A 23,987-nucleotide genomic window follows, 5' to 3' on the forward strand; every position below is an offset into this window, starting at 1 on the left:
GGAAATTCAAAATCCACAAAAAAAAAATGGAGAGTGACTTTTCCGTAGAATTTACTTTTCTTTGATCTCATCAATCCTAAATATCTTAATTGATCTGCCTTTGTTTAAGTAATGAAATATATCTTCCCAGAAAGAAGAAAGAAGAAGAAGAAAAGAACGAGATGGAGGAAGATTAGAAGGAAGAGAGAAGCAATGTGTGAGTTTAGGAATTTTAACCTAAATTCTTTTGTTGGTTTAAGAAAAATTTAACAAATATATTTGATTAAAATATGAAAAAAATATAATTTATATAAAAAAGTGTGATCGATAAATTTTGAATAGGGAAAAGTCATCTTAGAAAGAAATTTATGTAGATTTTTTTAGTACAATGTCTATTAACTTTGGTTGATCGCTCGATGAAAAAAGAAAGAATGATTCGACTCGGTTTAGACATGACGAACGGTAATATGTATCAACTCGAGATGTCGATGATCGAAGAGGAAATAATTGATGGCTAATTTTCTCGATCTTCATCCATTTAAGCATAAATTAATAATGTTCGGGGTTTAGAAAAAATTACTTGTACGATCGAGAGAAGAATGAGTGAGGGAGAAACAATATTTGCTCAGGCGGTCTTTATTGTTAAGATATATGCATCAATTGTCAGATTCGGAAAAGATCATTTTATCATATATTATAATATCGATAAAATAAATAATATGAAATGAATGAGCTAATTACATACATATTATCTTCTAGAGTTAGCCATATTTAGTATTTTTATATGTTAAAAAATTATATTGACATCCTAAAATATCTATGTTTATTTATTCTAATGATATTAGTTTTATTAATATATATTTATATATAATAAATTTAATTGTGGTATATGATATTGATGGTGGTGGCACACACTAGTGCAGTCGTCGCCCTTTGTCTCCTCTCCTTCTCGGGCTCACTCCTCTCATTGTCATCATCGGTTGTGAGGGCTATGGTCAATAGTGACAACGATAGGGGTGAGCATGAGGGGGAGTAGAGGCAATGGTTAGAACTCTCATGATCACTTTTGCCTCATCCATCTACTTAAGGGGTGAGTGCGAGGGGGAGAGGTGGATGGGACAAAAACGATCGTAAAAACTCTAATAAACGTTGATAACTATTGAGATGAGCATGAGAAAAAGAGGAGGTAGAGGGTGACGACACGACAACTATATTGATGTTAACCCTGGTGACACCATCATCTATCACAATCAATATTGCCAGTTACTATTAAAATGTTAAATTTATTTATTTTTATTTATATTTTTATTAGAAAAACTAAAGTAGATGATTTTACATTCATAATTATAAACATATTAATATATATATTTAAAATATTGGGATTGAAATACGAAGGTGAGTAACTTAATATATAATTAGTCCGAAATGATACACACATATATATATATATATATATATATATATATATATATATATGTGTGTCATTTTTAATAAATACCGAATTATATATATATATATATGTGTGTGTCATTTCTAATAAATACCGAATTAAATAATGATAATAATGAAAAAATTTTGCCGCTGGGATAGCGTCTCGGTCCGCACACCTTTGTTCTCTCCGCGCGGCCGTAGCGGGCGCCATCCAAAAGTAGTGTCAGCAGATGCGAGTCGGCGTTCGAATCGCACGGCTCTCTACTTCCCTCTTCCGTTCTCCCCACTTCCCGCTTGTCTCTTCTACCTTTCGCCGTCTTCGCTGCAACCATTCCCCTTCCGCCGCCTCGCCCGAGGTTCGTTTCCCTTACCTCCTTCCTCCCTCTTCCCATCTCCTTGCCTTCTTCCCCTGTTACTCCGTACCTTCTTTCTGTATTGAGCGCGCGTGATGTGTGGGTTCTCTTGGATCAAATTTCTCGAACACCTATCGCCCTCGCATCCATCGCCTCTTGAGTTCTGGCCTTTCTAGAAATCTGGGATCAATGTGGTGTTTCTGTTGGATCAAATATATACAATAAGCCTTCAGGATTCCACTTGATACCCGCCATATCAGCCGTCCGAGTACAAGTAAATTGGTTTGGTTGATTAAGATTTAGGGTTAGACAAAGGTCGCATAAACTGCAACTGATGTTTCTTAGAAACTATATATATATTTTGGATTGCAGCATTATGTAATGAGTTATTGTAACCTTTACTTTCCCTTAAAGGATTGCGAGTTAAATGAAGAAAGTGACGAATTCTTGTGATGGTTGAGACAGAAGGCAGGTTCTGAGATATCCTCAGTGTTGTCACTTGGAAATTCCGTCTATGGCAGGTTAATATGGAGTTTTATATATAAATTCTTTAACTTTTTATTTTCTGGCACATATAATTTCAGCATTTGCGAGTGACAAAGTTACTTCTTTTACTTATCACCTGTCATGCTCCTTTATAGGTTAATACTTTGTCCTATACGAAAGTGATATTTTATGTTGCTAAGCAGGCGCAATTAGGCTTAGGTTGCAGTTAAATATTTAGGGGCAGTAATGAGTTGTAACTTTGAAGACGTTATTTGAAATTAATGATTTTTTTAGAAGCAATAGCAGCCAATTAGGAATGTTACCATTATAATGGGGTAGCACTTCTTGGTTCTGTGCATTTAGAGTCAGACAATATTTAGGGTCTCATTCACTCTCTTGTTGGACTGGTTCTCTTTAAGGATTTTTATCAGTAGATGCTCATTTATTTAAAAGGTTGTTCTTTTAATTTCAGGTCATTATTTGCTTCAAAGAATATAAAATCTGGAGAATGCATATTAAAGGTTCCTTATATCGCAGTATGTTCCTGCTAACATAATATTATACTCAAACTTTCTTTTTCTGACGTTTCTCTCTTAACATCTTTCCTTGTCAATATGAAGCAAATAACTTCAGAGAACATCTCTGGGGAAATCAAACTGTTACTTCCTCGTGACATTGAAAATGTATCACGACTTGCAGTAGTTCTTTTAGCAGAAAAAAAACATGGAGAGGTATTAAGCATTAAGTCTTTATTATGATCATTTATTTTTCTAAACTTAGTTCTGTCACTATTCTTTTTGTCATTGCAGTATTCTGGATGGGCGACCTATGGCAATAGTCTTCCTTCCGTAGATGAGATGCATAATGCAGTATGTACTTTTGACTCATAAGAAATGATGACTTGGGAGAAATAGCTACTAACCTATTTGCTTGCTTAATTCACTTATAAGGCTATAGAGTGACCTAATCATCACATCACTTCATTTGCTTAATATGATTTTGGTCTTCATTTTTAAGTAAAAGTGTTAATCCTACTCAATAGAGGGTTGTCTTTTTTGGCTATGGATATGGATGCAGAATTTGTTTCATCATTAAAGGTAGTTACAAGCTATCATTTAAGAGGTGTTTAGTATATCATTTCTTTTTAAGCTCTTCTGTTCACCAAGGGAGACGACATCTAGTCTGAAAAATTTGTGTCCTAGTCCTTATATATTATATCTTCGTTTCTTGGTGTCTTGACTCCCTGATGTCAGTTTTTTGTTGAGAAATAATGATATCTGCAAGTGCTTTCATCTCATTTTCGATTGGCATTCGCCGGTAAAAGGGATCCTATTGAATTTGCATTGCATGAGATGTTTAAGACCAAGGAATATTGTTATGAGGGATTATTCTAGAATGAATAGAGTGTCGAATATGCTCGACTGTAATTTAAATATTCAGCTAAATATCTCTGCTGTTTTCCATGTTGAGGCACGATAAGCATCTGATGTGATTCTTTTTGTCTAAAATTAGTGCTTAAAAATGCAGAAGTTGCCATTGCGTCAGATGTCAAACACAAGATTTGATCATTAGAATGAAATTTCTTGCTTTGATCAGTTAGTGATCTGTCTCTTTCTTCTTACCTAGCATATGAATTGAAAAACTATCCTCTACCTCTTCCTATTTTCTTTAAGCACTAAACAAATATACCAAAATTTGATCTTTTTTGCTTTCATGTGACTGCCTAGTAAGGCAAAGTCTTAATTACATAATTATATTCCAGATTTTTTGGAGCAAAGATGAACTTGAGATGGTTCAAGAAAGCGCAATTTATCAGGAAACTATCAACTTGCAAGCTCACATTAAGAAGGAATACTCAGTGCTTGGACCAGTTTGTATCCAGGAACCTAGTATTTACATTGTCGATAATATGTCATGGTTGTTCTCTTTTTATAAAGTTCAAGTGGAAATGTTGTAGCTTGATTTTTTAAATGGTTGGTGCTCATACATGTTCAATCCTGTTTTCTGCTTAAAGCTTTTTCGTGCTTATTACCCACCAAAGATTGAAGTGTGAAATAGTTGATGTTCACTTGAAATCTTCTGATTATAATCATTGCTGATATATTATCCTTAAAGCTTCCCCATATTACTAGCATATTTTCTCAGTTAAGTTGTACTAGAAATGAGAAACTTAACCTTTCCTTTGTCTTTTTCTTTTCCTGACCGCTGCTGGATAAGAGAAATTAATATGCTTTTTTGTGAGATACTATAGTCATTGCCTTGTATGTCTGCTGGTTCAGTAATGTAACTGCTAAAATATATTGTCATTGACTGCCTATTCCTTTGCAAGATCTGTGTTGAACAACAAGAAATGATACTATAGTAATTTCTGACTGACAATAATCATTTAAGTAAAAATAAAAAATCAATTACATTACTATTGTCATTTCTTTCACTATACTCATTAGCTTGTAATCTTTGCAAGATATGTGTTCTAATTGATTTTGAATATCATTCTGCTTGTAAAATGATTGTGTCAAGGTTTATTTACAGTATGCAATATCCATCCTATTCTATGGTCATTAACCTTTTCACTTTTCCCTTCTCTAATCATAGATGGACAAGAGAGTGACAGCCACACATTAGATATGATCATATTCATCCTGTTTGGGCTTTATTTTCAGGTTCTAGAACAGTTCCCTTATGTTTTTGGTGATGTTCATTTGATGGATTTCATGCACGCGTATGCTCTAGGTATGTTCCAAAGAGAGAAGGAAATTATATTACCAGAAATAGTTTGAAATGACTCCATTATTTTGGAATGTCTGTTTAGTCTCTACAATCTCACATTCTCTTGCTTTTTTTTACTTTAAATTTAGATTTTAGGTGTGAATTTTCTTAATTTTTTATTCGGATATGATTCTTTAGTAGATACGTATATGGAATGATTACACCATCAATCAACATACTCACATTTTTTGGGAACTTGATTATTTGTGTCATGTTGAAATTTCATGTATTTTTGAAACATCTGAATGACTCGATTTTCATGTCAAAGGTTTGTGATTTGTAATTCTAGGCATTTATTCTGCAATTCTGCATTTGCAAAGGCACATTTTTCAAGGAGCAAATGTGCAGTTCTGCTACTTGAAAGGTGGTTCCTACTTTTCTATTTGTACAAGAAGCATATGATTGGTGAAACAAGATATGCACCTATATGATCCTTTTCTCTTTTTCCTTTTTTTTACATAATAAATCTTCCACGCATACATCTGAAGTCACTTATAGAACTCTTGTTTTGACATGATCTAGTACTACTGGTACTTTTTATATGCTTAATGTTCTTGTCGTGATGTCGAACTTTGGAATCTGTATCACAGATTTCTTTAATACCATGCATTGCATTTCATCTATGCCTGCCTTGTATATCATCATAGCTAATCTACTGTTCAGACAAATTTTCAGAAAATGTTGCTGTGACCTTAGTTGTTGCTGTGACCTTAGTTTTATTCCTTTCTCCTCTTCATCTATTGGTTTCCCTTCTATTATATCATGTAGATATTTTCATTGAATGTTCAAAGTCTTCAACTATTTATTAGCAGATTCTTCAGGCTACTGTCATTGGGTTTAGTTTCTTGCCTAGTCTAGTGGCTTTGTTTTATGAGTTTGTATAACCATGGCACATAAGGTAATTAATTCTTGCTTTCACAACTTAATCTTTGGATGTTTGTAGTCTCTCTCAAGTCTCAATAAAACATGACTCCTTGTGTGAGCAGGCTCTTCTTTCTTAAAAAACATATTTTATTCCATTTATTCCTACAGAGTTTGGTGTGAGTATGAAGTTTGACTTTGTTGTTCTGCATTTCCACTTCCCACTTGTTAAATGATCAGATGACTGACAATACATCCTAATTATTTGTAGGTTGTCAGCATTTTTCTGGTGCAACTTTTTTGGACATGTTCATCTGCTTGTGTCTGAATCTCCATGTGATTTTATAATTTTTCCTTGTAGTTTGTACCACCTTTCTTTTTCCAATATCTTATATCTCTTTTGATTATTGGTGTTGTAAATGTTCTTTTGTGTTGCCGAAGCTTTATTTTGAATGCCTTAGTGTTGTTTGGGCAAGAAGGATTTCAGGCTGATATGGCAGACCTCTTTGGGTTAATGCCGGTTAAGCTGGGTGGCACTTGATGAAATCTACAATTCCTGACTCATTATTCGTTTCACACTTTCTTTTTCTAGGCATCTTATTGCTGCTTTCTTGTTTTCTGATGTTCTAAATTCTGAGGCTGGCAATATTAATGGACTGTTGCAGTTACCTCACGGGCATGGGACACCTCCAAGGGTGTATCTTTGGTATGGATTTCACACTGTACTTATTTTTAGAAAATGGTATTTTAATTTACATAAGTTCATGTTTGCTTCATTTTCTGAACCTGAAAAAAAAAAAAATTTAGATCCCATTTGCAGATTTTCTTAATCATGATGGCACGTGTGATGCAGTCTTACTAAGTGATGTACACAATGAAATTTCTGAGGTACCTCTGTCCTGTTGCTCAACTGCTTGTGTAATATTCTCTGTTATAGTTGTCTATATCATTTTTCTGCAAAATTCTAGACTTTGTGAATCAATGGCTCTTGGAAAATTAGGAGATTTTTGGGAATGAAATGTCTTCCTGCAGAACTTAAATTTAGTTAACATCCGAGATCAAATAACCATGGTTTTTAATTTCTTCTGGTTCCGTTGGTATTTATTAACCCAATCAACCATTGGGAGGCGGACCATTTGGAACAGAGTGGTCCGCCTAAGACTGGGTCATGAGGGCCTTCTCTCCACTACCACTGCCCATGTGCCCTCCGCCTCTACTCCTGCTTGCATGCCCGGTGCCAATTGCTGCCCATGTGCCTGCTGTTGCTTAGGTGCCAGCCACCTACTGCTGCTCATGTGCCTGCTGTCCACTGCTGTGTACGTGCCTGTCATTGCTCGTGCACTTGCTACCTGCCACCTGCTGCCAGCACATCTCCTCTTCCTCCACTACCTCTCGTCCTACTTCTCTTCCGACACCGCCTCCTTTCTCCTTCTCCTCCTTCCTTCTTTCTCTTCAGAACGTTCCAATGTACTATGTATCAGTATTCTGCCAGAAAAGGACCAGATTCGTACTGGTCCAGCCATGGACCAAGATGAGTCTGGTATTCGAAATTGAAAACCTTGCATATACTTTTTCTTTTTATCATCAATTAGGTCATTTTTAAGATTATCAACTTCAAGAAGATCTACATTGGAAACTTCTAAAATGCCAGAGTAAATATTTCCTTTTTAGTCATTTGAAGTTGGTGAAGCTTCTCATAGAATGTTACACAATTTTTCTGTTATTGCTCGTACCAAATTCTGACTGATATATTTGGGCTATATTGTCGTGCAGGTTATTGCTGATCGGGACTATGCTGTTGGTGAACAGGTCAATTGTGTTCAATACTTCAATGTATTATTTTTTTCAATTTTTCATCTTAAATTATCATTAGGTTTTGAGTTTTGACAATGGTATATGACCATATCGGTGAAGTATGAGGAGATCAACTTAAGTTAGCCTTTATCCCAGGCAATAGTTTACCTTGCTTTGGAGATTTTTAAAGCAAAACTCAGTTGTAAAATGTAGCTTTCCTTGTTTTTTAAATGCTGCAAGCAGTTTGTTCTTTCTTTCCAGGTTGTTATCTTAAAAAATTGTATATTTCCTTCTTGTTTTACAGCACAATGTCTGTTTCTTTGCCATCCTCTGCATATGTGCTTCTTTGCCATCTAGAATTCAACACCACTTGCCAATGCAGAATGGATGTACCCAAATTTTCAGTAGTTTTTAGTGGTAAAATAAGAAGAAAATTGATGATGTCTAGATGGGGAAAAAAGGAAGCAAATGGATTCAAAGGCTTCTATGTATGTTCAAAGTTGTAGTTAGTGGGTAACAGTAGTTTAAATAGGCGCTCGGGTGCTCGCCTAGGTGCTCGGGTGAGGCGAGACGAGAGTGCCTCAAGGCTTGCTCAGGTGGCGTGCTTCAGTGAAGCACCGCCTGGGCACTTGCCTGAACCCAGGTGCCGGAAGCCTCGAGCAAGCTCCTAGTTAAAGCAAAAAGCTAGCTTAGTTGGTTTGATTGAGCCAACTAAGCTAAATAGCTTTACTAAAGCTACACATGCAAACCCAACACACCCTCGCGACCTCGACCCATTAACCCTACTTCATGCGCAACCGTTGCCTCTGTTGTCGACACACAAGACCGATGCATCCTTTGTCGTTGACAGACGGGTTCGAAGGTCTAGCTTTCGTGCACAGTTCCCTCTGCCACAGCTGTTTCTGTGTGCAACTCCTTCCACCGTCGAGGGAGAGGACCGCAACTTCCTCCGCCACCGACGGACACATTTGAAACTTCTTCCGCCCACGATGTCGTCGTCCATAGCTTCCGTCGCCACTGCTGTCACCATCCTAAGATTTCTCCATCATTGCTGTTGTCGTCTGTAGCTTCCTCCGTCGTCATTGTTGTCGTCTGAAGCTTCCTTCATCCCTGCTGCTGCCATCTACAGCTTCCTCCATCATCGCTATCACCATTTGAAAGTTCCTTCGTCATCATCGTTCTCTCCCTTCCTACTTTCTATTGTTGGTGGCTCTTTTGTCCGCTCTAACTGTTGTTAACAGTGTTAATAGTGGATTAAATACTGTTTATTAATTACATTTTATATTTTTATATTTCAGAGCGTCTCGCTTCGCTCAAGCAGGCGCCTAACGCCTTAGGCATTTTGGGACCTTGACGTTTTTTGGTGCCTAGTGCTTTTTAAATTATTAGCGGGTAAGACCTGCCTAAAGTAATCCAAGAAGAGTTTGGAAAGTTTGCTACTTTATTAAGAGTTTGATGGAAAGATGGATGGAGACAGATTTGGGCAGTCATTCATTTCTTCATTTTTGTTTTTTGTTTCTATGTCTTTGAATTTTAAGCTATTAGATTTGTAATAGTTGCTACCGATAGAAAAGCACATTGGTTGATGCTAAACCAGCAATCATGTTTATAGCGTATATTTAGGTTCTGATCTTGAGTTATATTGTACAAGCTGAATTGTCGCCACCTGACAGTGGAGGGACGTATAGCTCTATAATGAGGACGTGTTTTCTTGCTGGATCATATCAATTTTTCCTAGATGCACTGTCACTGACTGAGAAATCTCTTTTCACTGCCCCCTCTTTTTTTTTTCCCCTTCCGCTCTCTTTGCTAGTGGATTCAACCACATAACATAGCCACTGCATCAGATCAAGTTGACTATGATATAACATGTCATCAAGTGAGTGATTTGGTTATGGCAAGCAACAATCGGAAACTTGTTTATGTTTACATTCCTCAGTCTTAGGGTATACATGAATCTTTTAGCCAAAGAAGATCAAACATATGAGTGGTGAAATATTATCAGTGGATGTATAAAGCTGCCTCAAAGCAGGTCCTTGATGATGTCTTATTTCGTTGATTATACTGTTTAACCAATTCATTGGCTTTAAATAATATAATGTTAGAATGCTAATAATCTCATCATTGCTTGCTATAACCCTTTTGCTGGTATTTGATTGTACAATTTCCATGACATGCAAAAAGCTTGAGTACATGAAACTGTGTTAATTAAATCAACCAACCTAACTTAGCGACTGATTTCTTAACAGGTGCTCTTTAAGCAGTCTTTATTTCAAGTAACAATGGACATCCTTTAACATGACTCTTCAAGAGTAATCTTACTTTTCTATTAATGCTCTATGCTGTCACTTCTATAAGTAAGATGTTCATTCACAATATATTTATAAGCTGTTTCTTGACATGTTGCTTTGGCTTTTAATTTTACACCAACTAATATTTGATAACCCACAAAAGATCATTTCTTTGACTTTCAGGTGATGATTAGATATGGCAAGTTTTCTAATGCTACACTGCTTCTGGATTTTGGTTTTACTCTTCCATACAACAAATATGATCAGGTTGAGTCTTTATTTTCCATTGAGACATATAGTGGGCCATAATTTAAGTCAGAAACTTGGATTTGGTTTGGTTTATAATGTGTTGCTATGTTTTTTCCTTTTATTTCATAACTAATTTGTATAATTGATCTTCCTCATCAGAGTTAGCTGGCATACTCAGGTAACTGTTGTTTTTTTTTTTCTGGTAATCATAATAGGTTCTTTTAAATTTAGAAACTATGATCCAATTTGTTTAGATACAGAAGTTTAACACTTAAATTTCCTGCTAAAGAAAGGAAATGCCTGTTTAACTTAAAAAACAAAAGAACATGCTTTCACTATTATAACTGATAGATATCAGAGTATGGGTGACGTTGCAGTAGTTTTCCTGAAAACAAACAGATTGAATAATTGTTTTTGTCCCCGAGTATCATAATTGTGAGGATCGGGCATACTAATCCCTCTATAGAAGTAGTTTTTAGTGGTCATAAATCATATAATTTGAGAAATTCTTGCTTGGTCAGTTCATTACATCTTAGTTGATGCAGAGCCTTTTTTTCCTCAACCTGGAGAAAACATATGATATCAAATTGACAATATGTAGTAATAAGAATTTAGATGGAATTATACAACTTAAAAGCTAAATCAAATGTTATATGAGAACTCCATGGTTGCACTTTTTCTTTTGATGGTTGAAGTTATCCATTTTTTTCGCCATCTCTTCATCAGAGAAGTTATCAAATGAAATGTCTGTAAGATGTTCAATTTGGATGACTGAGGTTTATTTTAATATTTATCATCTAGTCTAGTTATTTCATGCCCATGATGGCAAAATAAGGGTTGTGATACTATTTACACTTGAGGAGAAAGAGCTGGTGGCAGCTGTAAACTGCTAGTGGTGGGCCGGCATTAGTAAGGCTGAAATATGTGTCATGCAAAAAACTAATTAGTTTGTGTGAGGAAAGCTGAACTTTGTTTGATGGAGAAAATATTAGAATATGTGGAACCACTTTAAAAATGCCATTCTAGTTCTTTATTTTATTTCTAGTGAATTCTGCAAACAACAATGAAACACCCTTCTGCCAACTCTTCTCTCTTTCCCTCCTTTTATTTCAATTTGTATCTGTGTACAACCATTGCTTTTCATTTGAATGCAGAATATTTCCATACAAACTTCTATTGTGAATGAGATCAGCTAAGAGTTCAGATATCAGGGAGTAACTAGTTTACAAGTTCCAGATGCTGTAAATCTCAGTGCCTTGTAACTTCATAATTTCCTGGACAATTTTACTTAAGGAATCAAGGTTATTTCGAACATCGATGCAATAGTAACCACCATGAAAGTATTACTAAGTTTCAGCATCATTGTTATTCTTTGTGACAGTACTAAAATCGGCAATTATGTTTAGTACCCAAAGTAGCCCTTACCATTGTCCATATTATGAATTTGTTCCTAGATTAGCACAGAGAATAACAGAAAAGTGCTTACTGATTTCAGGTCCAGCTTTTGTTGGATATACCTTCACAGGATCCCTTATATGGAATGAAGTCTGAGATTCTGAAGAAGCATTGTTGGCCAAGGACGACCACAAATGCTGATAAATCCAACACTACTGGAAATTCCTTTATTGTCAAGTTGGTGATTTGGTTCATCTAGTTATTTATCAATTCTTTTTGTTCGAGTGACTCATCGTGTTTACAATTGTTTTGATGAAAAAAAAGGACTTATCAGAAATATAACCCAGTTAATAGTTGAGTGGAAAACATCATCAGTTAGATTTCACACATGGAAGTGATGAAGAACATTACTCGGGAGTATTCCATACACCACTGGACTGAGCCTCACGTGGTTTCTATTAGGGTATGATTTTAGGTTTTGCATTGAATCTTGGGTCTTGGCAACACCAAACCTTTGGTGGGAGAGGATGACATTCCAGACCATCTCACTTTCGGTTTGGGAGGATAATTGTGTTGGTTTATAGGGATAGATGAGTTGCCATTAATTTATGCCAAGACATTTCGGTTCACATGGTTTCAATCCTTTAATTTATTAGGTTTTAAATTATTCGGTTCCGTAGGAGATCTTATAAATGATTCATTTATAAGGTCTTAATTGCTCCTCTTTGTAAGAGTGAATTTGATATTATACCCTTTATGGTCATATTGCTGATTCTACAACTCTGTTGTTGGTCATGATGATGCATTTTAGGGCTGTCTTATATGAAGGTTTGTTTGCATAGCAGTTGACATTATGCTTGCACTCACAAGTGCATATGTCTCAAGGTTACAAATGAACTATAGGCAACTCAAAAATTGATCTCATTGTCTACATTAGGGAAGTCAAATCTGCTAATGGAAAAGGGAAGGGTATTCCACAAGCCCTCCGTGCATTTGCCAGGGTTCTATCTGCTACATCAGTTGAAGGTCATAGTCATCTTTTACCACAAAAATGTGGATTCCCATTAGAATTATTTCCTTCTGCTTGATGAAGATAATCTTTATTTCTTGATAAAATTTGTATCTGCAGAACTACAATCTCTGGTCACTGAGGCTACCGAAAATGATGGTCGGCTAGCTCGGCGCCCTTTAAAGAGCAATGAAAGGGAGATTCAGGCACATCACATCTTGTGTTCTCGACTTCTGCACATGATTCATGGTCATGATGTTGCTCTGAAGGTAAATTAAATTCCAGTATACAGCAAGTTATTGTATGATTGGAAGTTGGAATGTTTATCCTCCACAAATTATGTCTGCATTAACATTTACGGACTACATAACGGCATATGGATGCTACTATTAAGAAAAAAGAAAATTTGTTCCTTCACAAACATATGCACATGAAGTTAAATAATTAAACTCCAATCCTCTAGGTTGAAAACAAAGATTACCTGTTAAAGATATGCTTGATTGATCATTTGCATGACCATGATGTTCAAAGATCTCTGTTTGTTCTGCAGGTTGTCAAAAACAGATGATGGTAGGTTAGTACATATAAGCTTTCATATATTTTAGGATTGATTTCTTTTTTCCTTTTATTATTTTATTATTAGCAACATACTATTTCTACCTTTGTTACATACAGTGTTGGCCGATAGCTTCTTTTTTTCTTGTTGGTTCTATAAAGGCTTCAATTGACATGGAAACTTGGGTCCTTATAACACACGGGTTAAGAATTACATTAACAGAATCAATGATGCCATCATTCTGTGTAAGACCTCATAGTCCAGTATAGCAAAGTCCTAATCTACTCCTGACATACTTTTATAGTCTGTGTTACTTGTTTTCTGTCGAGTCATTACTAATGTTTACCTGTTTCAGCAGGAACTTAAATTTGTGGATGCTTTTGATTGTAATAACCAGCAATCTCTTAGGACTCGAATGGCAAAGGATCTTCTTAATGGAGAGCTTCGAGTGATGAAGTCCACCTATGCCTGGTTGACAAATTACTGCACAAGTTTGTCGGTGCCTAAGGAGGTAAGCTTGTGCGGCAAAGAATTTTCGTTAACCTCGTTGGGGGACGGTGAACTTGGTTAATTTTCTCACATTCAGTTACAAACTTTTTTTTTTTTGGTCTTTTTTCCAGATATATACTTCATCTTGAGAGTTGCATGATCTATGTCAACACGACACTTGAGTCCAGAGTTCATGGGCAGAGAGTTCCTGGGCAGTGATGTATGCATGTTCATTCCGTTTTTTGAGAAACGAAGAATTAGAGTCATTTTGTTGCTGTATATTTTAAAGGAAAAAGAAAGAAAGAAAGAAGATTGTTGTGCATTAATAGATATTTATTTGGTTTTTGTTTTAGATGACAACTATTTGTTTGGAGGTTGCTAAATCAGATTTTGATTGTATGCGGTGAAAATTGATTCAGATATAATTTGATTCTTTTTTTGAGTCGGTCTCGAGCCAAGTTTTACGAATTCGATCCAAATCCTGTAAGATTGTATAGAGACATTCTCAACAATGCCCTTATGATGCTAAGTTGTATATACGGATAAAATTGTAAACAAGGTGTTCGATGTAATGCTCGCATATGTCTTTATCTTTAGTTTTGTTCATGTTTTGCTAAAGGGTCTGTAGTAGGCTTGACAGTTCTATTTTATTAGCTTTTGTGATTGTTTTAGGCTTGTAAATACATGTTGTGTGTAATCATCGTGTAGAGATAAAATTATCTAGAAATAGGCTCTCCAAGCAATTATTATGGGAGTTCTCTGGCTTCGTAGAGTGGTGTGGAGTGTTAACCAGAACAATACCTAGGAGCTACTCAAGTGGCATAAGGTTGGATGGGCTTTTGAGTAGTACTTAGGGTTAGTTTGTTGTTTTATTCTGCAATAGTGTCGTGTGGACACTTATGAGGACTTTTGGTTGTGGTGGTCTATCTTAAACCGTTTGTTTGGTGATTGTTCAGAGCTTGTGAAGTTTATGTTTATAATTTGTATTGTCTATCAAGTGTGCTGAAATGGTTGTTTGTGAATCCCGAGTTAAATTCTTTCTCCGACTCTATCTTTTCTTTTGTATGTCATTAAGGAACCATAAGAGGTTTTAGAGATATTGACCATTTGTAAATGAATACGCAAGAGTACCGTATTGTCACAAACAGTCGTCGCGCACTTACAACAACTTCGTTGAACTGTTCGTCACTTTTGCATGCTTGAATAGAGACATGACAACTTGTTTTACCTTGGTTTTATGTGTTTTGCTTGTAAAAATATATGTTCGAATAAATTGCAGCGCACAGTGCGATCGCTCACCGTGCCGGGCCAAAAAGTCATAAAATGGCTCTATTTTTTTGTGTGTCGCGGGCTGTTTTTTGCAGCCCATTGCATTGTACGAAATGTTAGCCATCTCGACACCCTGGAACCCCCCGGGGTGGCACAGGGCTAGATGAGGCTTCGGTATATAGTCGGGCATTGAAAAATCTTCACAAGTTCGTATGTTGACTTGACGAGAACTTACTTTCGCGCCCGGCACTCGGTGAGCAGTTGTTTGTGGACTTACAACTGTTCATTCTACCTTCTAAAGTCATTGTTTTCCTACATCCTCTCTTTTCTCATATGCACATAAGGTGCTTGCTGAATTGCTTGTAAAGCTTCTCTTTTTTCAAGACGTCGTGATTTGTCCGTCGCTTGTTTTCAATCTAATCAACTTTCTGTTTTATAGGTTCTTTAGGACTAGTACGAGATTGCAACTAGACTGAACCTTTATGGACGCATATGTCGTAAGGATGCCTCAAGGCAATCCTAGCTAAATCCGAAAAGTTAGCACAAGGGTGCGTCATAACTTAGGCAACTCAAGCTAAGTTCGCATCTTGGCTGTAATGATGCCTTACGACTTAGGCAATTTAAGTTAAGTCTGTGACAGTATGATTTAAGCAAAATTAACTAAGTTCATGACAAATGGTATTAGAGCAAGTTAAACATACTTAATAACACTTGACGTACAAACATAGTAGATTTAGCGAGGTTACGTTAAGGGCAATCAATATGCGCGACCATATTGGAGAAATAAGCCTTCAGAGATATAAAGAAAGGAATCATTCAAAAGAGTCCGATTTGAGATTCACGTTTAAAAGAATGATCAATCTTCTATATAAGAGATATGATAAGCGAGTCGGGAAGAATGCAAAGCACACGAAGAATCATTTCATTCTTTAAAATTTTTATAATCTTAATTCCCATCGACTGTTTTCATGAATCCTCGATCGGTGTGCTCGACGATGATGTCAATCATAGTTCGATCTCTTTGATAATACCATATAATTAATATTACTTTTCTTACAACGTGATTCCGTTGTAGTCTAGTTGGTTAGGATACTCGGCTCTCACCCGAGAGACCCGGGTTCGAGTCCCGGCAACGGAATGTTTATTTTTGCCACTATTTTTAAATAAATTATTTAAAAAAATGAAGAATTTTTCGAAAAAATAAATAACATAGATATATATATATATATGTATGTATATATGTATATATACATATACATATATACATACATATATATATATATACATATATACATATATATATATATACATATACATATACATATACATATACATATATATATATATATACATATACATATATATATACATATATATATGTATATATATATATATATGTATGTATATGTATATGTATATATACATATACATACATACATACATACATATATATATATAAAGAGCAACAACAGTGTACAACTCTCAATCCAATTCCCATCACACAATCAAATACAATATATAACAGGAAGACTAAATGTTCCCTCAAAACACTTGCCTTGACAATATACATGTTTTGATTTCATCTGTTATTGTAAGTTCAATCATTTTGTGAACCACAAAACCCACTCAAGTCACTCATAATGCCTGTGAAGTCAACACACCAATGCCATAAACCCAAATTCTTGAGCAGACCTGATGGAAATCTATACTCAGGTCTTCCGGTGCATGTCAACCGGGGTATCGGAATTTGTTGAGGTCTAGTGGAATGTCTTGCAGCACAGGGGTGCTCGATGGAAGTCCTCCCTTCCATCAGCAAAAAACTCTGTGGAAGAGTATATGTCAGCCCTCCTCCCTAAAGCCTGCAGCAGTTGCTCTTTGACATGTCTCAGTGCAAGAAGAACACACTGCACTGTGTTCTTCATCTCTGGCTCACCTACCTCTATTATGTCCAGCTGCTTGCTTACTGGAACCAGAGCCAGCATGTTGTCTTCTTGCCTCCCATCACTGCCAGTAAATTCAAGATTCAAAAGATTAGCAAGAATCACATCCGGAAATAACTAGTAATTGTTCAAAACTAGGGATAAACCGGTTCACAAGACTCTTACCGACGCAGGATACGCGATAATTTCTTACACATGATTCCTAATTGTCTATACAGAATTTCTTTTGATTTAATATTACTACTGAATAATAGATTCAGGATATCTAAAACTTTTACTTATATGAACTTCTTGTTCATTCTTCTTACCTATATCGCCAATCTCTACTTCCTACACTTGTCTGATCAAGCAAAATACCGGCACTTGTTTTTCCACTACTAATTACACCATAGTTGTGGACAACCAATTGGAATCAGATGTCAATGTACACAGGAACGGAAAAAGCAGACCAGCAAAACAGAGAAGTATATTTGTGGAAGAACATTGGATATCTTCCATAAGGTTCCTCCTCTACCCTACCGAGCCTCAAGCAATATCCAATCCGATAAGCTTTATGCACCAAAGGGAATCATAAAGACGAAACATACCTCAAAGCAAAAGAAGTGCATTCTTTGGGACTAAAACCTTCATCTGCCTCAACAATGTTAAGCTCTTCCTGATACTGAGGTTTCATAGTCCAGCTTCCTTGCAGAGAGAGCAATCGATGATCCAGTTCCCCTGGCAGACTCCCCAAGACATCATCTCCAAGAAGGTCCTCTGATCCTAAAGAGCTCGGCATTGTTTTGGCATCACTTAGCAGACCACATTGTGCCGTATCACCATCTAATCTCTGTTGGCCCAGGAAGGACTGTGAGGATGTGGAACTCACAGAGCTTAAAGGAATGCCCATTTGGCCCCTGCCATCCAAAAGCTTCAGAGACTGCAGTTTCTTCATGGCATGCTTCAGCTTCTTCTCTGCCCTGTCCATGCATTTGATCTCTTCAGCAAGCTTTCTTTCCAACTCTTCCAACTGTGACAACAACCAGTTACGCAAAGACAGTACAAAGAAAGATCAAAGCAAAAAGGACCTGGTGATGTTTCTGGCTGAGACACATATGGCACGTACCCTTATGGCCAGTTTCTCAGCTTCCTCCTTGGCAGCCTTGGAGGCCACTCTCTCGGCCAGCAGCCTCCCTCTCAAACAGTGTATAGTCCTCAACCTGCCATCCTCCGTTTTCTCCATCACACCTCGCGTGATGCTAAAGAAAAAACGAAGCTACCGTCATCTTCTGCCACCGGCATTGCCTGTTCCATACAAGCAACATGCTGTCCGTTCGACTCAAACTCCACTTAGTCGAGTGACTTATAGTAGCAAATGGTGGGGGAAGGGAAGACAATTAATAACAGAGGTCAGGTAAGTAGGCCTGGGAGTGTCTTTTGCTCTTCCACGCTTACTCTGGGACCAGGAACATTTAAGAGACACAGGGCATATGTGCTTTACAGGACAAAGAGCTGTGTACTTTTTGGCTGAGGAACACACAAATCTACACAATCTTGGTCACAAAGGGTTCAGAGACCAGTGTGATCATGTGAGTAGAGTCCTGTAGTTTAATCCAAACTGGGATCAATATGCTTTAGTACCACTCAATTATCCACTTGCTCGCCCTCTGCTGCTGCTCTTTCATTACCATGCCATATTGCCACTTCTTTTTTCTCGAGCTCAAATGACAGGCACAGGAAATGAATCATGATTAGAATTGTTGGATGAGGATCTTACTTTACTGGCTTGGCTTGCGGTTGAAGCAAGGGGCCACATCCTCATCACATCCTCCTCCGGCAGCAGTTCATTCCACCTTCCTTTTTAACCTCTCAATCCTTGGCCTGGTGCTGAGCTCTGCAGTTGCAGGGGATGGCGTTACCCGGAACAGTGCGACCATGATGTGGTCTCGGATCTAGTGGACCGGAAAGGCCGGACAAGGCCAGGTTGCAAAGGCAGTCTGCAGGAAGAAGCCATGAGACATGTTGTTCACGGGCTAGGATGGGACAGCAGCATGTGATCCTTGCAATGCAAAACCATCTCGCACTAGATTGACAAAGCAATGTCGTCGATGATAGTGCATTCAATTTGTCTTCGAGATACAGCCAAGATTCAAATGCTTGAACTTGGATGTGGAATGATCCGACAAAGTTGCAGCCGACGAGTTCTCACGTTAGCCCCCATTAGGCTGTTACTGCATTACTACAAACACCATCCGTGCGTGCATTAATCTCCGCTCCATATAAGCAACTCGCCTCCTGATGAACTCGTCGCAGTTCTGCGTTCCATTTGCTATCGCTCGGCAATGGGAGTGCCAAGTTCATGAGGAAAAGGGAGGGCAGGTGAAAGGTAGGGTCACGGAGAACAGGGTGTAGCCCAGAGGATGTGGCGATCCATCTACGAGGATGACTCGGTCATGCGCTACTCCACAGACGCATCCTTCGCGTTCCATTCGATCGGAATGATCCTCTCGTTGTGCTTCGGTTCCTCGCTCCCTTCCGACGCCAAGGCAGAAGCAAGCGAAGCGTGAGCTCCATGTCCTGTTTCAGTCACGAGACAGTCGCCGCCACCAGCAGCAGCAGCAGCAGTAACAACGCTCGTGATAACCTCTGTTGCTTGCGTCGGGTCGGCGCGAGTAAACACGTTTCGTCGTCTGATAGAATGCCGCCGCGGGACCCGCCCTGCGGTGCTCTCGCCACCGCCAATCGTTTGTTCCCTCGACGCCTTTACCGAACGCCCAAACTTTGACCTGTCAACATCCAGTGGGGCCCGCCGGATGTGATTAAACGCTTACGTTTCGTCGATGCATGCGTACGTACGCAGTCCTGCATTCCCTCTGTTCGAGTCTTCTCTGCTCTTCTCTCCCTCCTCTGTCAGTGCTTCTTCCCTGTGTCCAATTTAATATAGGGGCTGAGCGAAGTAGCAGAGTCTTCCTGTGGGCTGCGCCATCTCCGGAGGAACGAAGAAAGGATTGCACGAGCTCATGGAGGCGCCCAAAGCACATCACCAGGTAAACAACATGTAGCTCAACACTATTAATTGTTGTTGAAAGTGTTGCTCTCTTTCTTTGTGAATTAGCATGTAAGTTGTGAAGTGCTGAGGAAGTATCGCGGAATACGGTAATCTTATTGGCATGCCTTTGATACACGGTTGGCTCTCCCACAGGTAGCTATGGCGAGCATTCCACCACCAGAAGTTGTGAGGGGGTGCCCAAAGGGAACAACAGCTGTCGCAGAAGCACTGCAGCAGGAGGAGATGGTAAGGCCACCGGTACCGGAGCCATCCCTCGAGTGCCCCAGATGCGAGTCCATCAACACCAATTTCTGCTACTACAACAACTACAGCCTCTCTCAGCCCAGGTACTTCTGCATGGGCTGCAGGAGGCACTGGACCAAAGGAGGCTCTCTGAGGACCGTCCCCGTTGGAGGTGGCTGCAGAAACAACAAGAAGTCTTCTTCTTCTAGGGGGGCACGAGGGCAGCAGGCCTTCGACACCGACTCCACTCCGCCTCTCTGTAACGCTCTCCTACCCTCACTCCTGGCCATAGCAAGTCTCCAGAAACAACAGAGTGCCCATCAGGCTTTCCTTCTTGGAAACCCTACCCCTGAGCCCGGATGGTCTGCAGGGTTCCCTGACATACTGACGACTGCCATTCTCGACGGCACCGGCGACCCAAGTGGCTTTCTTTACAGCATCAACCGTGGTGGGTATGGTGATGCGGATAGCAACGAGGAGGAGCAGCAGCTGCTTCTGCCCTTCCGTGGAGGGTTGGGCGGTGCAACCACGACAACTTGCTGCAGCGTTTGATGTAGAGGATGAGGACGACAAGACGTTAATCGGATCATTACTGCCATAGTCGCATCGACAGACGTGTTAAGCCATGAATCAATGCGACTCCTTATTTCATGCTCCACGACACATTATTTTGTTCTCTTCACCACATATCCCACGCGATTCGAAGGGGAAGGAGACATGCATCAACAGTAGTGGGTCGTGGGATCGGACACAGGACGATGCACGAAACCTGAGCTTTCGGTGAAGTGACTTGGAATCTTGCAGGGGGTAGACTCCAAGCATAGCAAACAAGAAACGCTACACAGATCCGAGTACATTTTGTCGGTCGGGTGCAAATCTCCATGCACGTGGGAAGAGAATATTTGCATTTGGGGCCTTCCCATGCACGTCACGCTGCCATTCTTCCAAAGAGAAGCTCACTAGATAGATGCTTATGATGTTATTGGGGACATGAAAGTTGCATGCACCACTTTGATTTGACTACAACCATCAAAAGTTCACCACAAAATAAGCTGGTAAACGAAAAATGCCTTTGTTACAGATTGTGCATCTTTGGATGCAGGTTAGAGGAATCAAAGAATCCCAAGACCTAATGGTAATAATGAAAGAACCCCTTCATCAGATGTGCAGGCTGTCTCAGGGCCTCTCTCTTCCTGGACCTCTTAGCTCCCTCCTTTGACTTGTCCCACTGCCACACAGCAGACTGCACAGGTATCAGTCGAGATGCAGCTCACGTACGCTATGCGCTTATTAGATCAGCAAACAGAGATGAGACTGTCCATGTGTACCTGCACTGGGAGGAGGGATGGCAGCAGGCTCGGACATGATGGTGGGAATGGTGGCCACCGCAGCAGTGGCGGCGCTGGCGGGAGGGAAGAAGTGGGCAGGTACTCCCATGCCCGGAGATTGATGGTGGTAGAAGGGGTGGTACATTGGCAGAAACCCATTGGGAGCAGCCATTCCTCCTTGTGCTGGATAAGAAGAGAGCTGTCCCTGGAAGTGTCCTTGGCTCAGCTTCTGTCACCAAACCAGGGAAGTAGCAGCAGGTCGACATACATATAATATTTATCAACACATTATTGCAATTATCATTTTGTTTAGTCAGATTTCAAGTCATTAATTCTTGCTGCCATGTTCATCTTGTTCTCCAATGTAAAATGAGATGCCAAGGAACATGTGAATGCATGCTGGTGAAAGGGTGTTCGAATTACCGCATCGTAGCCCAAGTCTGTCATGTAGTTTGGGGAGTACCTGCAAAGATATATACAATATGATAAGCTTCACATCCAATACATTAGATTAAATAGCTTATCTCATTACATATACAAGGGGGGGGGGAGAGAGAGAGAGAGAGAGAGAGACCAAAATCTCTCTTCTGGAAAGCGTAGTGAGGAGCAAGTAGTGCATGTGCAAGGCACGTGCAGGACGCTGGGGGAACCGAGAGAGGCTTCAAGCACTCTGGAACACGATAACCAACGGAACTCCGGCAATCCACTGAAAACAGAGGGGGTCCCAGAAACTGGTACCCACTCTGTGGCATCCACGTGGTCAGCCAGATAACGATAGGTCCGGATCTGCCACGTGTCTCTGGGCCCCGCTTTTAATGGAAAGAACGATGCTAGTTCTGTAATATTCGTAAGAGTGAGGGGCGGAGTCGGGGGCGTACCCGTAGGCGGCGGTGGTGGCGTACAAGGGAAGGAGGCCGTGGTGGAGATGGAACGGCGATGGCAGCGGCGGAGTTCCCGAGGAGTGGCGGTAGTACCACTGTGCTGCCGGTGGCCCCGACGACACGGACCTCGATCCCACCGCCATGCCTGCATCGCCTCACGCGACAAACACCAAACACCACAAGATCACATTACTAACAGAGCATCACAAACAAGAACGCTGCGGCCAACGGCAGGGAGTACGTACCAGGTGGCTGGTGGTGGCCCCCGGAAGGGAGCGGCGCCGTGGTGGAGGGGGGAGAGGGGCGGAGGCCGCCGCGCTTGGCGCCGAGAGAAGCGAGGTTGCAGTTAGCGCGGCGGCCGCTGATCACGGGCGTCGCGTCCTCGCACGCCTTCTTGGCCGCCTCCGCTTGCTTGAACGTCACCTGTTCAGACGCGCATCCCAAACCGTGACTTCCAACCCAAACGAGGTGAACAGCCGCGCAAGCGTACGTAGATCGAACTTACGAAGCCGTAGCCCTTGGATCGGCCGGTGACCTTGTCGGAGATGATGACGGCCTCGAGGATCTCGCCGTACTTCTCAAAGTGCTCCCGAAGGGCATCCTTCTGCGTTTCCCACGCCAGCCCGCCCACGAACACTTTGGTCAACGTCGTCTCCGCAAACTGCTGCCCCATCGATGTCTTCCTCCTCCTTTTCCCCTCAGCTGCCGATGACCAACCGAGAGAGGAGCAGCAGTGAGAAGAAAGAGGAGGAAGGAGGCTATATAAGAAAGAGAGCTTCGGATGGCATGTCTTATGAGGATTGGAGAAACGACAGACGACGTGGGAAGCGGGGAACGACACGGCACGGCGGGCCTACGGACGTGCCACCCTCTTCCTTCGACTCGAAAACCATTGCCACCCACCATTACGGAGCCAATAAGGTAACACGAGAAAGACACGCAAGCCGTGATATGCGGTGGGATGCTAAATATCCGAGACCGACGGCTGTGATGAAGAAATGGCGATGAAATTAAACGTCGAATCCTCTCGAGTGTTTTCGTGCAGCCTTTCGGCCAAAAGAGGCGACACAGTAAACAGAGGGTGTGCAGGAAGCATCAAACTATTATCCATGCGTATTCTCTCTGTGGGTGCTCATAACGTGGACGGCTGTACGGCGGCGCAATCTACAGAAGGGAAGGCAGAGTTAGAATCGGAGAGAGTAGTGACTTTGTGAGGTTTGACCGAGAGACGAAGACGGTGCATGCATGGCCGTGAGTTTGGCTGGAATCACAGAGAAGTGAGCTGGCGGAGGGGACAAAAAAAATGCATTATTAAACAAGGAGGAAGCTTTCTGGATTATAAATTTTAATCCCATAAATTATTGTATCCTTTGTGGTGTGTGGTGAAGGCCAAGACAGCCTCGTGCCACCGCATGATGGCTCCCGGTGGCCTCCTCTTCCTCGATGATGACCAACGAGATGCTCATCGTCCTATATCCCCAACTCTTCTTCTTCCATCTCTTTACTCGGTCGCAAACTGAGGTGATACTGGTGAGCGTGCTACTGACTCCTGGCACATGCCCAGCATGTGGCCAGGAAACCCTTTTCAGCTGTATGGAGATTAATTAGTACCAGCTTGCACTGGAAGAAAGGCGAT

The 23,987-nt window shown here is 40.3% G+C and overlaps 4 protein-coding genes and 1 non-coding gene across 18 annotated transcripts; 3 read left to right on the top strand and 2 right to left on the bottom strand.

The window, feature by feature from the left end:
* The first annotated feature begins 1,553 nt into the window (after positions 1-1,553).
* Positions 1,554-14,126, top strand: LOC135597744 (fructose-bisphosphate aldolase-lysine N-methyltransferase, chloroplastic-like). 13 transcript variants are annotated; one of them, XM_065091137.1, is made up of 17 exons: positions 1,554-1,766; positions 2,178-2,284; positions 2,722-2,785; positions 2,870-2,980; positions 3,059-3,118; positions 4,012-4,119; positions 4,913-4,982; positions 5,308-5,382; positions 6,545-6,585; positions 6,687-6,767; positions 7,653-7,712; positions 10,148-10,231; positions 11,709-11,845; positions 12,546-12,634; positions 12,738-12,886; positions 13,532-13,684; positions 13,794-14,126. In XM_065091137.1, the coding sequence occupies exons 5-17, from the start codon at positions 3,107-3,109 to the stop codon at positions 13,809-13,811; spliced, it is 1,077 nt and encodes a 358-aa protein (XP_064947209.1). In that variant the 5' UTR covers positions 1,554-1,766; positions 2,178-2,284; positions 2,722-2,785; positions 2,870-2,980; positions 3,059-3,106; the 3' UTR covers positions 13,812-14,126. The 13 variants fall into 13 exon arrangements, with proteins under 13 accessions (XP_064947209.1, XP_064947213.1, XP_064947218.1 ...); XM_065091141.1 differs by having other exon boundaries at positions 7,653-7,688; XM_065091146.1 differs by lacking the exon at positions 10,148-10,231 and having other exon boundaries at positions 7,653-7,688.
* Positions 14,127-15,996: 1,870 nt separating this feature from the next.
* On the top strand, positions 15,997-16,069 carry TRNAE-CUC (transfer RNA glutamic acid (anticodon CUC)). The gene has a single exon. It is a non-coding gene; the product is annotated as a tRNA-Glu (tRNA).
* A 354-nt stretch (positions 16,070-16,423) lies between these two features.
* LOC103972326 (uncharacterized) lies at positions 16,424-19,887 on the bottom strand. The gene is made up of 3 exons (XM_009386630.3): positions 17,977-19,887; positions 17,459-17,880; positions 16,424-16,935 (listed from the first exon to the last, which is right to left on the bottom strand). The coding sequence occupies exons 1-3, from the start codon at positions 18,091-18,093 to the stop codon at positions 16,689-16,691; spliced, it is 786 nt and encodes a 261-aa protein (XP_009384905.2). The 5' UTR covers positions 18,094-19,887; the 3' UTR covers positions 16,424-16,688.
* LOC135597746 (dof zinc finger protein PBF-like) lies at positions 19,763-20,954 on the top strand. Its single transcript, XM_065091153.1, has 2 exons — positions 19,763-19,897; positions 20,053-20,954. The coding sequence occupies exons 1-2, from the start codon at positions 19,871-19,873 to the stop codon at positions 20,692-20,694; spliced, it is 669 nt and encodes a 222-aa protein (XP_064947225.1). The 5' UTR covers positions 19,763-19,870; the 3' UTR covers positions 20,695-20,954.
* A 152-nt stretch (positions 20,955-21,106) lies between these two features.
* Positions 21,107-23,151, bottom strand: LOC135597745 (probable RNA-binding protein ARP1). 2 transcript variants are annotated; one of them, XM_065091152.1, is made up of 6 exons: positions 22,857-23,151; positions 22,597-22,774; positions 22,349-22,496; positions 21,894-21,933; positions 21,471-21,699; positions 21,107-21,370 (listed from the first exon to the last, which is right to left on the bottom strand). In XM_065091152.1, exons 1-6 carry the CDS (start codon positions 23,022-23,024, stop codon positions 21,345-21,347), a joined length of 789 nt encoding a protein of 262 aa, XP_064947224.1. In that variant the 5' UTR covers positions 23,025-23,151; the 3' UTR covers positions 21,107-21,344. The 2 variants fall into 2 exon arrangements, with proteins under 2 accessions (XP_064947224.1, XP_064947223.1); XM_065091151.1 differs by having other exon boundaries at positions 21,107-21,385; positions 22,857-23,144.
* Between the last annotated feature and the right edge of the window lie 836 nt (positions 23,152-23,987).

The sequence above is a fragment of the Musa acuminata genome, chromosome BXJ1-11, assembly GCF_036884655.1.
Source record: "Musa acuminata AAA Group cultivar baxijiao chromosome BXJ1-11, Cavendish_Baxijiao_AAA, whole genome shotgun sequence".
In the NCBI taxonomy this organism is placed as follows: domain Eukaryota; kingdom Viridiplantae; phylum Streptophyta; class Magnoliopsida; order Zingiberales; family Musaceae; genus Musa; species Musa acuminata.

Bases quoted from the DNA above. Each gene is read 5' to 3' on its own strand.
- LOC135597744 (XM_065091137.1), top strand. The intron at 4,983-5,307 runs GTATGTTCCAAA...TTGTAATTCTAG, and splicing joins CATGCACGCGTATGCTCTAG to GCATTTATTCTGCAATTCTG. The intron at 11,846-12,545 runs GTTGGTGATTTG...TGTCTACATTAG, and splicing joins GGAAATTCCTTTATTGTCAA to GGAAGTCAAATCTGCTAATG.
- LOC103972326 (XM_009386630.3), bottom strand. From the start codon at position 18,093: ATGGAGAAAACGGAGGATGGCAGGTTGAGGACTATACACTGTTTGAGA. The intron at 17,881-17,976 runs GTACGTGCCATA...TTGTTGTCACAG, and splicing joins CTGAGAAACTGGCCATAAGG to TTGGAAGAGTTGGAAAGAAA. The intron at 16,936-17,458 runs GTATGTTTCGTC...ATTTACTGGCAG, and splicing joins TGCACTTCTTTTGCTTTGAG to TGATGGGAGGCAAGAAGACA.
- LOC135597746 (XM_065091153.1), top strand. From the start codon at position 19,871: ATGGAGGCGCCCAAAGCACATCACCAG. The intron at 19,898-20,052 runs GTAAACAACATG...GCTCTCCCACAG, and splicing joins CGCCCAAAGCACATCACCAG to GTAGCTATGGCGAGCATTCC.
- LOC135597745 (XM_065091151.1), bottom strand. From the start codon at position 23,024: ATGGGGCAGCAGTTTGCGGAGACGACGTTGACCAAAGTGTTCGTGGGC. The intron at 22,497-22,596 runs GTACGTACTCCC...GAGGCGATGCAG, and splicing joins GGGCCACCACCAGCCACCTG to GCATGGCGGTGGGATCGAGG. The intron at 21,700-21,893 runs GTAATTCGAACA...GTTTGGTGACAG, and splicing joins CAGACTTGGGCTACGATGCG to AAGCTGAGCCAAGGACACTT.